Source organism: Colias philodice, chromosome 20, assembly GCF_061535455.1.
Source record: "Colias philodice isolate Cphi_HAF_F1 chromosome 20, ilColPhil1 Martin Lab GWU primary, whole genome shotgun sequence".
Classification (NCBI taxonomy): Eukaryota; Metazoa; Arthropoda; class Insecta; order Lepidoptera; family Pieridae; genus Colias; species Colias philodice.
Window position 1 is genome coordinate 8413705 of NC_143105.1, and position 15539 is coordinate 8429243.

The following is a 15539-nucleotide window of genomic DNA, read 5'->3' on the forward strand; positions in this document are numbered from 1 at the left end:
CTAGCCGTTATATGTAATGTACACGCAAACACGCGAACGCATAAGCTTACGCACAAGCTTTGGAAGTGCACGAAGGCAATTTGTATGCTTGGTATGGTCATCAAGGTGAAGACGTCACTACGTAACAATGGTAGTTGTTTCTATGCTATACGATATACGAATTGATAGCGTCTTACATAGTACAGTATAAGGCAGTACGTTAATTGAGCATAACGTTTTCTTAACAGCATTTAAATCAAATGAGCGACTGCTCATTCTAACCCGACTATGTCAAATTCTTTTAGTGTAAACGGCGTAGAGTATTATTTCGTTGCAGTTCTTAGTGCGTTCGAAAAGATTCTATGTAGGTGCATTTAGATCAAACGAACATAGAGCTAGAGCAAGAGCATTCTTTCGTGATCTTTTAGTGTAAACGTATACTCGTATTCTGTGTTAGAACATTGCATAGTGGGGTTCGAGCATTCTCTGGTTTGGTGTAAATGCACCGTTACATAGTATAAGGCAGTATCGTGGTGTTTGTCCATAAAAATAGTCTCCAAAAAAAGTATTGCCATGAAAAGCAGTGCCCCGGTATTTCATCTGAACCCTATTGTTTGTAAAGAATTTAAGATCGATTTAGCAGGTTTGAGAATCTTGTTGGATATATCAAACTATAACTTTCCTTTATTAATTGACTATCAAATGAATTAACGACTTTTAATGTCCGCGATCAACCAAAAGGATCTTCATATTTATTGTTTACTTTTATAGATACCTAATAGATTAGGTATAGAAATGCTATTTAACCCATTGAGCCCCGAACGGCCCGATCGGTCCACGACACAATAGATTTTTTATTGTGTCTGTGATTCCGGGGCCTGAGTTATTAATTTTATAAGAACAATAGTCTCTATAATATTACGTGTTATTATAAACAATTGTTCATTTATTACGTTTCTATTATAATAAACGATAACAAAACTCAGTCTTGTAACGTCAATGCGGTAATTCAGTGCATTCCCCTATAGCAGTGGTGTGGAACTCGCCCATGCTTTTAATGTTGTTTTTAACTTGATAACGGAAAATAATTTCTTAGAAATACGATCTGATAGATAAAAGATTTTATACTTAGTATAATGCACTTTTTTTTCTTTTTTGTAGTATAAAAACTTAAGAAGCTTTTATGTATAAATTGCTAAGTAAAGACGTATTAGTTCCTTATTAGTGTATTGAATGAGTGATTAAAAAATAGGTTGTTAAGATTATAGAGTAGGTGGTCTAAAAAATATTCCTACTAACTGTATTTCTTTTAGAAGCTCTATCGTCACACAAAATAAGCAATAATTGTTATTGACTAGCTGCGCCCCGCGGTTTCACCCGCAGTGCTCTGCTCCTGTTGGTCTTAGGGTGATGATATATAGCATATAGCCTTCTTCGATAAGTGCTATCTAACATCAAAAGAATTTTTCAAATCGGACCAGTAGTTCCTGAGATTAGCGCGTTCAAACAAACAAATTAGTACCTAAACAGTATAGATTATCATACTGAGTAATATTATACTGTGAAACTTACAAAATTTATTTAAAAACAAAAATAAATTCATTACGACTAAACAAAGCTTTACAAATCTGTGCCTCCAGTGAATAAGGGAGTAAGACGAGTTATTCCCTTTGGATTTTATTGCACCATTGGATTCAGCTCGTCAAAATACACAACATATCAAAAGGTCATATCTCTAGCTGCGTCCTAACCCATTTTTTCGAATGACCCAAACGGTATAAGTAGGGTGTGAATAACGGTATAAGTTACCTTATCCATCATTTTAGGCAATCGCAAAGGAACTATTCGTCTCGAGTCAAAAGTACCCACGAACACAAAGACGTATGTGTAGTTATACTTTTTGAATAAAGACTTAATTCATTTTGTTCCATCAGTCCTAACACTATTTTAGTATAAACGCATTTGTGTCATTTTTCTAACATGAGCATAAAGGAACAACTCTTTTAGTGTCATTGGTTCAAGTGACGACATGAGACAGTTTGGCATTAATGCCGTGTTGCTATTGGTCTATTATTTTGAATACTGCACGGAAACAACACACACTATTCCTTATTATTTTTAAATCGTTTTTTCAATAAATCTGCAACAACAAATCTTTATATTTTTTAAAAAAGGTATATATCAGTTGACTTGGGATACTAATATATTTCTATGGAAATTAACTATTTTTTTGCAATAGATATTAAAAATACAGTTAACACATTAAGTGCATTTAATGATATTATACTCTTTGTTTATATAAATACAGAACGATAATTGAATCATCTAAAAAAAGCTAACAAAAATGTTAAACTTATATTTTCTTCTTATAATTGGGTAAGTTTTTAAAAAATAACTCGTTTCTAATCTTTTTTTAAAAAAAATATCTAACTACAATAATCAAGACAATAATACTATAGTCTATAATAGTCGCTTAAAAAAAGTATTTATAACCAGACTTGACAATTATGAATATTGTTTTCTCCGCATATAGCGTTTTAGCCACTGTGCTTTGGTAATTTGCCTTTTTTATAGGAAAAAAATCCGCAATATCGATACTTCTTTGGTCCTGCATTTCCGTAAACATTTTATGGATACTCTGGTACCACATATTTTGAAAAAATTGGGCTATTGTCACGTAGAGTCTCTTCAAAGTGCGTGCCACAAGTCGTATTTGCATCCAAGGTACCTTCAAATCTGTGCTTAATTTTTTCATAAAATCTTTGCGGCTCATTGTTTTTTCTTTATTTATCTACATTATTTTTATATTATATGATATAGAAATTGTTAAAATTCTATATCATGCCGTAAAATATCGCCACTGACCACCTATAACTTTTCCTGTATTAACTGAACATACAGGAATATGGTTTTCGGGCTTCTCTTATCTCTTTATAGTGCTTGTATCCTCAATGTATACCACCATGACATTGTGGCGTTGCCACTTTTATTATCTATACCTATTTTATTATCTGTGGCGTTTCGAAACGGAACGCACTTGATCGAATTTTAAATTGATTCGACGATTAATTTTCACTAGGACAATAGTTAATTCGCAAAACGCAATACGCAGTTGATACCAATACTCAATGATTGTCTCCTGCTAACCTGTACAGACTAGACTCATTGTGGTGACTGGTGAAACATTGTATAGCATTAACAACATAGTACTGTATTATTGAAAGATAGATCAAAGGTTTATTTTACAATCTACGACTTTCATTATACATGGGTAACAAAACCCCATAACATATTCGGTTTTACTCCGGACAACATCTTCTGCAGCCACCCAATCCCCTTGCTTGAAGTCCAAATCCAGCGGAGGACAATAATCGTCATTTACTAAAATTAAAGGTTCTTCGTCCTTAGTATAAAAGTTGTCTGGATCCCATTTTATACTCAATCTATAGTATAATACTATAGATATCATGTGAAACGTGACTTGGAAAAAAATTATTCAAATAAATCACAAAATAAAAATTTGAAACAATCTTAAAAGTTACGAAAAGCCCAATTATACGTCAAAATGACGCACAACATCCTCTTTACAACAAAATGGCGGAATTTACCGGGATGAGCCAACTATGTACTGCTAGGTCTCGACGGCTAATAAGTTGGTTCTGGATTTTGCAGCGATTCGATGGTAAATATAGAAGAGTTCATACGTCAAATTTACGTAGATTGGACTTCTAGGGTTAAATGCATAAATACCTAAATGTTGTTTTGTTTTTAACGATAAAAAAACCCGTTGATTTCATTCGTTTTTCAAGCTACGTGCATAGTTTTTCCACTAAAATGCCTCAATTGAGTCATAATGTACACAAATTTCAAGCATAATAAGTCACATCATTTCTATAAAACCAAAACTGGAAATAATATAAGTCGTGTTGTGCGACTATGAACATAGTGCATAAGGGCATAAGTCGTTATATTGCAAAGAGTAAAAAAAAAAATATGTGAATACATTGAGTTATTCCATGAAGTACTCGTTCATAAGGCCACAACTACAAAAAAACACGAAAAAAGTATATTTATGGGGTTGTTACAATATGTGTTCATATGTAAAAATATAGTCTAACATCATATCTTACACATACAAGCTTAAAATTTTGAATTAATAAAGATTTAGTATTGATATATAGTTTTTTGTCTCTCCTGAAAAGTGCTGTTTTTGAGTTATTCCCTTATTCACTGGAGGCACAGAAATAATGATAGGTAGCGTTATAAATAAATTCTTAATATTAAATAATTGCAAGATTATGCTCAGTGATAACGATCGTCACGGTATGTGGTTACAGCTGACGGGTTCGATTCTCAGTAGATGTAGATAGTGGATAATTCTAGGGAGTATTTGTGTAAATATTTTCATGAATAGAAGTGCATTTATATTATAATAAATCTTTTATGTTCTCTATTGTTTAATTAGACTGTTTTCAATTTTATTGATTTATATTTTATAATAGCTAATCTTATACCAAGAAATATTTACTTTACTAAATAACATTAGCCGTCTATCAAATCATAAAAAATCGTAATACATAGTATAAGAAAGAAAATTGTTTTATTTCAACTACCTACATATTTCATTGTATTCAGTTACTATTATTAGATAATCCATTTATGAAAGCTCAGTATCTAATTCAGTAAATATTCAATACATTTTAGTGATATAAATCGAAACGCCACGTCTTCAAAGTGGCCATAATTTATTACAATACAATTTAGGAAACAAATTACCTAAAGCATTACTCCAGATCATTTTCAACAACATAGCTATAGACATAGATATACTCTAATGTTAGAGTGGGATGGTTATATTGAATTGTGGATGTTGGAGGGAGACAGAAATCTCTCTGAAGGAACCACGCCCCAATTCTTTGAGGGTAAGTCGGGGTGGTGAGGGAATGATATAGTTTTGCCTAGTTATATCGCTGATTGAGTCTTATATCTTGTTATGTAAGTAAAACCTTTATACGTTATAGAATAATAAATTATAGATCTAAAATATTAGATACTAGCTATCTGCCCGCGGCTACGCCCGCTTTGTCTAAAACATAATATTACATCTTGAATCACTCTATCTGTAAAGGACGAGCACACGCAGGCGGTAACGGGGCTCCCCGCGCAGCGGCTCCACGTGTATGGGGCGGAATATTAACGCTGCACGTGGAAGAGAGGCGCACCGCGGTTTCGACGAGGCGCACCGCGGTTTCGCCTATCGCGCTGTACTCAGTACGCCACGTGTATTGCGTTTACACGTGGAGGAGGCGTGGCCTAGGCGGCAAATGCAAGACAGCCGCCGCCGCTTTTGGATGCCGCCGCCGCTTTGAGTCTCGCCGCCTTTTGGATGCCGCCGCCGCTTTGTGCCTCGCCGCCGGGCGGCCGCTTTGAGTCTCCCCGCCGGCGACGCATATAAATAGCACAAATTTTCAAATGGAGTTCAGTTGGAACAAGTGCTTACTCCAGACCAGTAGCGAATAAGTACTAATAGTGATCAGTTCGAGCAAGTGCTTATTACAGACAAGTAGTTAATAAGTAATAGTGATTAGGAATTGTAATTGTAAAGAGAAAATATATGTACTTATGTATGTCGAAGGAAGGGTTTTATTTCGACCACGAACCCAAAATTATACAGTCCACAACAACGTGTGGTCCTTCGATCGCCGGATAACAACGTGTGACCCTTCGATCGCCGGATAACAACGTGTGATCCAACGAGCGCCGGATACTTCAAGGAAGAAACGCTGCACGTGGAAGACCAGATCCTGCCGAAGAGAGGTACGCATCGGCAACGAGCTCACCTTCGAGGGACGAATATCGGCAAACCGGTAACGTTGGTACTAGCCTGCTGGTGTTTTTGATCGTCACCAGGCGAGTCAGGTACCTACCGACGGGGCCGCGCTGTTGGTACTAGTCCAATAAGGTGAGTCTTAAGGTTTTTTACGGGCAGACACGGGCCGCCAGTGGTGACCTAGTGGTACGCGCCGGGAATCAGGGGTGCTGGTCAGCGGAACGAGTCTGCCAGTATAAGCCTGCGGTGCGTCACCTCTTTAGGCATGGTGGTAACCCGCAGCCAGGGTGACGCTGTGGAAGTTGAAGACCGGAGCCAGGAGACAGAGCGTGTGCGGCAAGAACGAATGCGGCGGCTGGTGCTGGACCCGTTAGCATCGCCGTCTGACGCACGCTTGACGTCAGCCACAGAAACAATGGAGATCCCGCCGCAACCGCGACGGCATTCGCCAGCGAGATCCGCTAGATCAGTGCGGTCGTCGGCGAGTACGGCGCGGCGGATTAAGGCGGCGGAATTAGAAGCGGCAGAGCGACTTGCCGCTATCCAGAGAAAAGAACTACAAATTGAGAAAGAACTAATAAATAAACGCTTACAGTTCGAGGTGTCCGCCATACAGGAAGACGAGGACCTGCCGGAAGATATCGTCACCGCGACAGAAGAACGAAACAAGGTGGACGAGTGGCTCCAGTCACATCCTGTGCCGAAGGATGACAGACACCAGCGATCCGAACTAAGAAGAGGAAGATCGCCGACGCCGACCAGACGAACAGGAATAGAGCAGCTGGCGGCGTCCCTAGAGAAGATGGCGCGACCGCGCCTACGCCACGCGGACCTTCCGATATTTTCAGGTGCGATTGAAGAGTGGCTGCCGTTCCGAGCAGCCTACCGGGACACAAGCAGCATGTACCAAGTGTCCGACGCAGAAAACATCCAGCGGCTGCGTACATGCCTGAAGGGGGAAGCAAGGGACGCCGTGGCAGCGCTGCTTCACACTGCTTCATCGCCTGAAGCAGTCATGAAAACCTTGGAGCAGTGCTTCGGGAGGCCCGAGATAATTATCGACAGGGCCATGGAGGACCTGAGGAAGCTGCCGCGACCTGGAGCAGCGGCCAAGGACATCAACAGCTTCGCTGTGAAGGTACAGAACGTGGTATGCATACTTCAAACCATAGATAGGAAAGGGTATTTATACAATCCTATGCTAGCAAGGGAGATATTGGACAAACTAAGTCCGCACCTGCGGTCCAGATGGTGCGACTATGCATATTCACAGGAAGGTACGGCAGATCCGGAAATTGTGGTGCTGTCCCGCTTCCTGATGAGAGAGGCGGACCAGGCGCTCCGCTACACATACGCGCCGACGAGCAGCACTGCGCCAGCGCGCAGAGACACCACGGCAGCAGCGGCAGCAGCGGCAGCGCGACCTGCTCCACCAAGAAGGAAGTCGGCAGTATACGCCATAGTTTCCAGCAGTGGTGATGAAGAGGAGAAGAAAGAAGAGAAGAAAGAAGAGAAGAAAGAAGAGAAGAAAGAAGACTTCTGCCTGTGCTGCGGGCGCGACCACACCATGGTTGCCTGCCCGCGCTACGCCAAGCTGTCGGTGGATGAGCGGTGGGCGCTGGTGAGGGAAAAGGGCGCCTGCTTCAAGTGCGCCACGAAGAGACATCGGCGCATCTACTGTCGAGCGAAACCATGCGGCGTGAACCAGTGCCGCCGCCCGCATCATTCATCACTGCACGACGTAAGAAGAGAAGAGCCTGCTGCGTCGACCGAAGAAACCGTCATGGCGGTTGCTGACCGCGCAACCGCACCGCCCCGCGCCGTCCTGCTGAAGATGTGTCCAGTCACCGTCGTCGGCCCACGGGGGGAGGTATCGACGCACGCACTGCTCGATGAGGGCTCCACCATCACCCTCATTGATGAGGACCTGGCGCGACAAATCGGCGCCGAAGGTCCCGCCACGCCGCTCCGCATCCACGGGGCGAACATGGAGCAGATTGAAGAAGGAAGTCGGCTGGTGACGGTGCAGCTGCGGGGGCAGAGCGACGGGACACTACACGACTTGCGCGCCCGCACAATGAAGAAGCTACAGTTGCATCAGCAGTCCATCCCGGGTTCCCTGCTTCGGTACAGACACCTGCGCGACATACCGGAACATGAGGTATGTTACGAACAAGCACGCGCGGGTGTCCTGGTGGGTACCGACCATTGGGAGCATATCGTGACAAGAGAACTTCGGACGGGCGGCGCCGACGAACCTGCCGCCTCCAAGACAAATCTCGGCTGGGTGATACATGGAACAACGCCGCGTCGAATGATCGTCGAAAGGGACTGCGTGCTTCATGTCCGAGAACAGCAGCAAGCGGACCTACGGCTACACAACCTGGTGGAAGAACACTTCAAGATAGAATCATTGAACATAGCCAGTAGACCGCGCATAGGTGAAGCCGACCGACGAGCAACGTCAATCGTCGAGATGACTACGAAGAAGACGCCGGGCGGGTATGAAATCGGCCTGCCATGGAAGAGAGATAATGTCCGCATGCCGCCGAGCTACAATGCCGCGCTGCGGAGACTTCTGAAAATTGAAGCCAAGATGGACGCCGCGCCGGAATTCGCAGCCGAGTACACCAAGCAGATGAACAACTTATTTGAGAAAAGGTATGCGGTTCCATGCGATGGCAGTGAAGGCGAGAGCAGCGTGTGCTGGTACCTGCCACATTTCGCTGTGACCAATCCCAACAAGCCAGGGAAGCAGCGATTGGTTTTCGATGCGGCAGCCAAAAGCCACGGGACTTGTTTAAATGACGAACTGCTTGAGGGCCCAGACTTGCTACTATCACTGCCGGGTATATTATTTCGATTCAGGGAAAAGGCAGTGGCAGTCACGGCAGATATAGAGGAAATGTTCCTACAAGTAAAAATAAGACCCGAAGACCAGCCAGCGCAGCAGTTTTTATGGAGGGGAAGCCGACGCGACACGCCGCCACAGCACTACAAGATGACGTCCATGATATTCGGTGCAGCGAGCTCTCCGTTCATGGCGCATTACATCCGTAATCATAATGCGCAGCAGCACGCAGAACAGTATCCAATGGCGTTGGAAGCGATAACGAAGAGCCACTACATGGACGATCTGGTGGTGAGCTACGCCGACGCGGAGGAAGCCAGACAAGCAATCGAAGAAATACGGACGGTGCACGCGGCGGCAGGCTTCAAGCTACGAGGATGGAACGCCAACGACAGGAGCGTGCTGAGGGACGTGCCACGAGAACTGCACGCCAGCACACCAACGCAGCTGGGAGGAGCGCAGCCAGCCCCGAAGATCCTCGGGCTAATTTGGGACGCCGAGCAAGACGCGCTAGGATTCAACACAGCAATGAACAGGGTACCGGTGGAGGTGCGAGATCGCAAGCGCCCGCCAACCAAGCGCGAAGCATTAAGTGCGGTAATGTCAATTTATGACCCACTAGGCCTCTTAAGTTATTTCACCATCCGTGCTAAAATCATATTGCAGAGCCTGTGGCGCCTCCAGATTTCATGGGACGAACCAATACCTGAAGAAGAGGGCGAGCAGTTTGCGGGCTGGCTGGCGCAGCTGGAAGCGGTCGGCGCGCTACGTTTGCCGCGATGCTACGCAACGGACAACGTCGAAGACATCGAGCTGCACGTGCTATGCGACGCCAGTGAACAAGCGTATGCAGCCGTGGCGTACTGGCGTATGCGGCGAACGGACGGCAGCGTACAAGTGAAACTCGTCTCGGCGAAAGCAAAGGTGGCACCACGGCGCGCGCAGACAATCCCGCGCCTAGAGCTGCAGGCGGCGGTGATCGGCGCCAGACTCGCCGATCAGATAAGAAGAGAGCACAGGTATGACATATCTCGTACTCGGTTTTGGACAGACTCATCGACGGTGGTGCACTGGGTGCGCAACGATGCAAAGAGATACACGCCGTTCGTCGCGCATCGCCTCGGTGAGATTGGAGAACTAACACAAAGGGAAGAATGGCGGTGGCTGCCGACTCATGAAAACGTTGCCGACGACGCCACCCGCCTAAGTTTCACCACGGGACATGATCGATGGTTCCAGGGTCCAGAATTCCTGACAAAGACGGAGGACCAGTGGCCCACGGAGAAGGAACTACGAGAAACTACGGACGAGGCTGATGTACTGCATGTAAGCGAGCTGCCACGGAAGATGGAATGGCTGCCGGATCCAGAGCGCTTCTCCAAATTCCGCACACTGGTGGGAGCAACAGCAAGGGTGCTCGCATTCATCGACATACGCATCAGACACACGGCAACGAGACTAGAATGTCGCCACCTGGAGCAAGCCGAACGACTGCTGGTGCAGCGCGCACAGAACGACAGCTTTGGAGAAGACATAAAGCGAATCAAGGACGCGCGCCCCATCAGCAGATCCAGTAGACTGTACAAATTGGACCCGGTAATGGAAGACGGCGTGCTGAGAGTAAGGGGCCGCATAAACGCAGCCACGGCACCCGACACAATGAAGAAGCCGGTAATCCTCGACGGCCGGCACAGAATAACCAGACTAATAGTGTTACAGGAACATTGTGCCGCCGGACACGCCAACCGCGAGCGCGTCACCAACGACCTGAGGCAGCGCTACTGGGTCATCCACCTGCGGCCTACAGTGCGCGCTGTGGAGAAGAACTGCGCGCTGTGCAGAGTACGCCGAGCAATGCCGCAGGTCCCAGCCAAAGGGGACTTGCCGCGCGCTCGCCTCGACCCGTTCCACCGACCCTTCACCAACTGCGGGGTCGACTACTTCGGGCCAATGATGGTCAAGATCGGACGAAGAAGAGAGAAGAGATGGGGCGCGCTGTTCACATGCCTGACATCGCGCGCCGTGCACCTGGAGCTCGTCGCATCTCTGTCAACGGACTCAGCCATCATGGCGCTGAGAAGGATGGCAGCGCGCAGAGGGTGGCCTCGTCTGATGTATTCGGACAACGGAACGAACTTCAGGGGTGCTGATCAAGAACTGAAGAAGGCGTACAACGAGTGGGCGCCGGCGCTACAAGAAGAAGCGCTGCGCCACCGGATGGAGTGGCGCTACATACCGCCGGGTGCGCCGCATCAAGGCGGTGCATGGGAGCGGCTGGTGCGGTCGGTGAAAACCGCGCTCGGTGCGACATTACGGGAGAAGGCGCCGCCAGAAGAGGTGCTGCGGACTCTACTCACCGAGGCGGAGTTCGCGGTGAACGCGAGGCCGCTGACTCACGTAAGCGTGAGCCCAGACGACCCCGAAGCCCTCACGCCCAACCACTTCCTGTTGGGCTCCTCAACGGGACTGCCGACGACGGGGCCGTGCGACGAAGCAGACCGACGGACCTGGCGCGCCAGCCAGGCGCTCGCCGACCACTTCTGGCGCAGATGGATCAAGGAGTACCTACCGACGCTCGTGCCACGGGGGGAGGCGCGAAAGGACACGCGACGCCTCGAGGAAGGTGACGTGGTCATCATCGTGGACCACGTCTTGCCGCGCAACACATGGCCCATGGGGGTCGTGGTGCGCGTTCACGCCGGGCCGGACGACGCTGTGCGGGTAGCCGAAGTGAAGACAAAGAGCGGAATCTTCAGACGCCCCGTCAGCAAGCTCGTCGTGATGAAGGAGGCTACGCAAGCTGCGCCGGGGGGAGGACTGTAAAGGACGAGCACACGCAGGCGGTAACGGGGCTCCCCGCGCAGCGGCTCCACGTGTATGGGGCGGAATATTAACGCTGCACGTGGAAGAGAGGCGCACCGCGGTTTCGACGAGGCGCACCGCGGTTTCGCCTATCGCGCTGTACTCAGTACGCCACGTGTATTGCGTTTACACGTGGAGGAGGCGTGGCCTAGGCGGCAAATGCAAGACAGCCGCCGCCGCTTTTGGATGCCGCCGCCGCTTTGAGTCTCGCCGCCTTTTGGATGCCGCCGCCGCTTTGTGCCTCGCCGCCGGGCGGCCGCTTTGAGTCTCCCCGCCGGCGACGCATATAAATAGCACAAATTTTCAAATGGAGTTCAGTTGGAACAAGTGCTTACTCCAGACCAGTAGCGAATAAGTACTAATAGTGATCAGTTCGAGCAAGTGCTTATTACAGACAAGTAGTTAATAAGTAATAGTGATTAGGAATTGTAATTGTAAAGAGAAAATATATGTACTTATGTATGTCGAAGGAAGGGTTTTATTTCGACCACGAACCCAACAAAATTATACAGTCCACAACACTATCTATCAAAAACCTAATACAAAGGGACATAGGGACAGAGAAAGCGACTGTTTTACACTATGTAGTGATATAGGATAGTACAAACGATATATACCTACGTACTATGCATAGGTACATTTATCTATACTAATATTATAAAGAGGAAAGGTTTGTATGTATGTATGTATGGTTTTCACTTTTCACGCATAAACTACAGGACCGATTTTGATGAAATTTGGCACAGACAATCTTTAGACCCTGAGAAAGAACATAGGCTACCTTTTATTGCGAAATGTACCACGGGCGAAGCCGGGGCGGACCGCCAGTTTACAATAAAAACACCTGAACAATGAATATTTCTTAAATAGTTAAACTTACTACTATTATTTGCTAATTTATGTTTATAGCAGTATTGAAAATAGACCATTCCGAACATTCAAATGCTAAGGTTTGTGTTACACAATAATAATAACTAGTAGCTTAGTAAACTTGTCAAATTAGGGTAGATAAAGCCTTAGGATAAAATAATAATTTATTATAGTTGAATTGTATTTAAGGCACACCATCTGGGAGGGTCACGAACCATATGGTTTATCACTTTGAGTTCGAGGTTTTACTTCGTGTTTTATGGTCAAATGTTTAATTAAAATTGAGAAGAATTTGAAATGCTATGCCAATTCATTTCTATTCTACTTTAAATAAACTATTTATAATACAATAATATGGTTATGATATTTAGAAATTTTTGCTAATTTTATATCGATTTTCTGTACATATTCAGACTTCAGAGTAAAACGACTTCAACGAAAAGCTCAACAGAGCTTTGTGCTTCGAAGTTATACTATCTTAGATATCGTATTTCACAGTAACTATCAATAATCTGTTACAAATTCTATTGACTAACCTTTCTTTCAGCTAATGGAAAAGTTCATGAAAACCAACCAGTTTAAAGTTCATAGATACATGCATAAACGAGCGAGGCAGTCAGTTCATATACCTGTAAATATATGAACTGAACTAATCTACTTCTTTTGCCAATAATCTATATATATAAAACTCAAAGGTGACTGATATAGTGATCTATCAACGCACAGCCCAAACCACTGGACATATCGGGCTGAAATTTGGCATGCAGGTAGATGTCATAACGTAGGCGTCCCCTAAGAAAGGATTTTAGAAAATTCATCCCCTAAAGGGGTAAAATAGGGGATAGAAGTTTGTATGAAACTTTTTATGCGCGAGCGAAGCCGCGGGCAAAAGCTAGTAATAGATAATTTCCTATAAACCTGGCTGGTACATTCCCAGATCCATAGCACACTACACTGCAAAGTCAATTCATACTTTCCAACGTTCCAACAACTCGATACCGCTCAATTCATACTCTATTCCAACCTTGTTCCAACAACAAGCTCATACAATTTCCTTATAAATATTTAGACCTACTCCATCGATCTGGCTCCCGGCGTTGCGTGACCAGTAATTATCTGGCCATCACATGCGCGCTGAAACTTTTATGCGACGGAGGTACGCTTCCTATTTGGATACTGTTTGTAAATAGTCTGTAATTGTTGTACAGTATAGTTGTAATCCCTCAGCCCCCGGAATCACAGACACAATAGAAAATCTATTTCTATTGTGTCGTGGCCCGATCGGGCCGCTCGGTGGTAAGATAGTTGGACAAAATACAGTCAATTGTTGGACTTTTTTTGTAGGTGATAGAATTGATCAAGTCGACGAGAAAGGAATGTAGAGTTGGTTTGGGGATTGTTAATTAATTTTTTTTAATTGGGAAATTATCTAGTGAGTGCAATGAAACTGTTCTACTCTACTAATGGACATTCACAATAATTGATTTTATTGCTATTTATATACGTTGTGTGAATCGAAAGTCTATTTAAAACTACCTACAGGCTCTAGTAAGCTCTATGACAAAGTGATCTTGATGTCAATAATTAGTATTGAATTTAAAGCTTGTTACGCAAAGAAACAGCGTATAAAATATCCATGTGACTTATGAATAGACCAGCATTTCACGTCTATGAGTTTCGTTTACCCACTTTAACGTCCTATTGGTAGCATAACAACTAACGAACTGTGTTAACTTATTATCTAACAAATTGTTTTGACGAATGATTTCGAAATAAGATAATTGCATACGATGTTGACCAAAGTAATGATTAATAAAGATAGGAAAAGCGTTTCAAAGACCACATTATGCTCAAGTATACCTATTTTAACGTTCTTAACATAGTAACATTACAGTTAAATCTAAGAACAGTAGACGAAGTGTGAAAATCATTACCAGCGTAATGAATACTCAGTTTTTCTCCCCATAAGCTCTCGTAATTGGCAGTTTGTTTCTTGTGACCTCTGCAAACAATGGATTCGTATGAAGCAAAAACTTTTTCATTAATTAGTAATTGATGAGGGTTATTGTGTTATGGTGTCAATGTTGCCCATCTTACGATTGTTTTTCGTTTGTTGTGTGTGGTGGGATTAAGGGGGTTTCTTTGGAAGAAGTTTTAAACATAATCCATGTGTTAGTGAGAGGCCAGACATTGGGAATGAACTTTAAATTGATTTTTAGGTCGTCACTAATGGAGGCATTTCACAGGCAGTTTTCATAACATTTGAGGACAAACACGAACGCATTATAGTGTCTAAATACTGTTATATATTTCAATACTACTTTTATTTATTGAAAAGTTAGTTACTTAGCCATTTTGATGAGATTTTACAGTGCTTCATTTTCTGGTAGCTTTATGAAAAATCAAAAGATTTAAAAATCACATTCTTACATAAACAATAATTACCACACATTTAATCAATTACATACATTAAAAACACAGGAACACGACCTGTAAACAATATTAGCATAACAAAAAGTTATCCAACGAAAAAATAACAAGAAACTCGACTTTCACGTAAATCCCACACTATTATTACGAGGCAAACTTTTTTCTCTTTAATTAGTTTATTAATTATGCAAATTTGTTTGCGAATCCACAATGCTTTATTGCTTTTAATCGTATCGAGATTGCGCGCCCGATAATGTAGGGTTTGCAGTTGAAGAGGCTAGCGGAATAATCAATATGGCTTGCCTCGCCGCCATCTTGGATTTGGTAAAGACGTCGACTTTCGGAAATATCAGGCAGAAAAGTTCAAAAATTCCAATGTTTGATTATAGAGAATGAAATACAAAGAAAGTTGTGATGACGAACTGTGTGATGAAATACTCAGAAGGACGATTCAAGTTATTGTTTGTAAATAAATGTGTGTCTATGTCTATGTCTAATGTTACAAAGGTCTGTAATATTTTCCAGGAAATAAAGCATTGTGAAATTTAATTTTATAAAAAATAGAGGTTGTGGCATTTCTTCGTGTATGTACTTTACCGCTCCATATGACATTATATTCCTTGTTAAAAAGGCTATATCAGGCACATAAAAAAGTTCAATTTTAAATAGACCCTATACTATGTACTATTATAAGACCATAATAATTATTGTATTTTC

General features: G+C 43.9%; 2 protein-coding genes across 2 annotated transcripts in view; both read left to right on the forward strand.

Annotated features, from left to right (window-relative positions):
- Nucleotides 1-15539, forward strand: part of ss (aryl hydrocarbon receptor spineless) — a 101062-nt gene that overhangs the window by 18949 nt on the left and 66574 nt on the right. The window lies entirely within an intron of this gene.
- Nucleotides 6075-11483, forward strand: LOC149479592 (uncharacterized). The gene is made up of 2 exons (XM_089708313.1): nucleotides 6075-9257; nucleotides 9345-11483. Exons 1-2 carry the CDS (start codon nucleotides 6075-6077, stop codon nucleotides 11481-11483), a joined length of 5322 nt encoding a protein of 1773 aa, XP_089564439.1.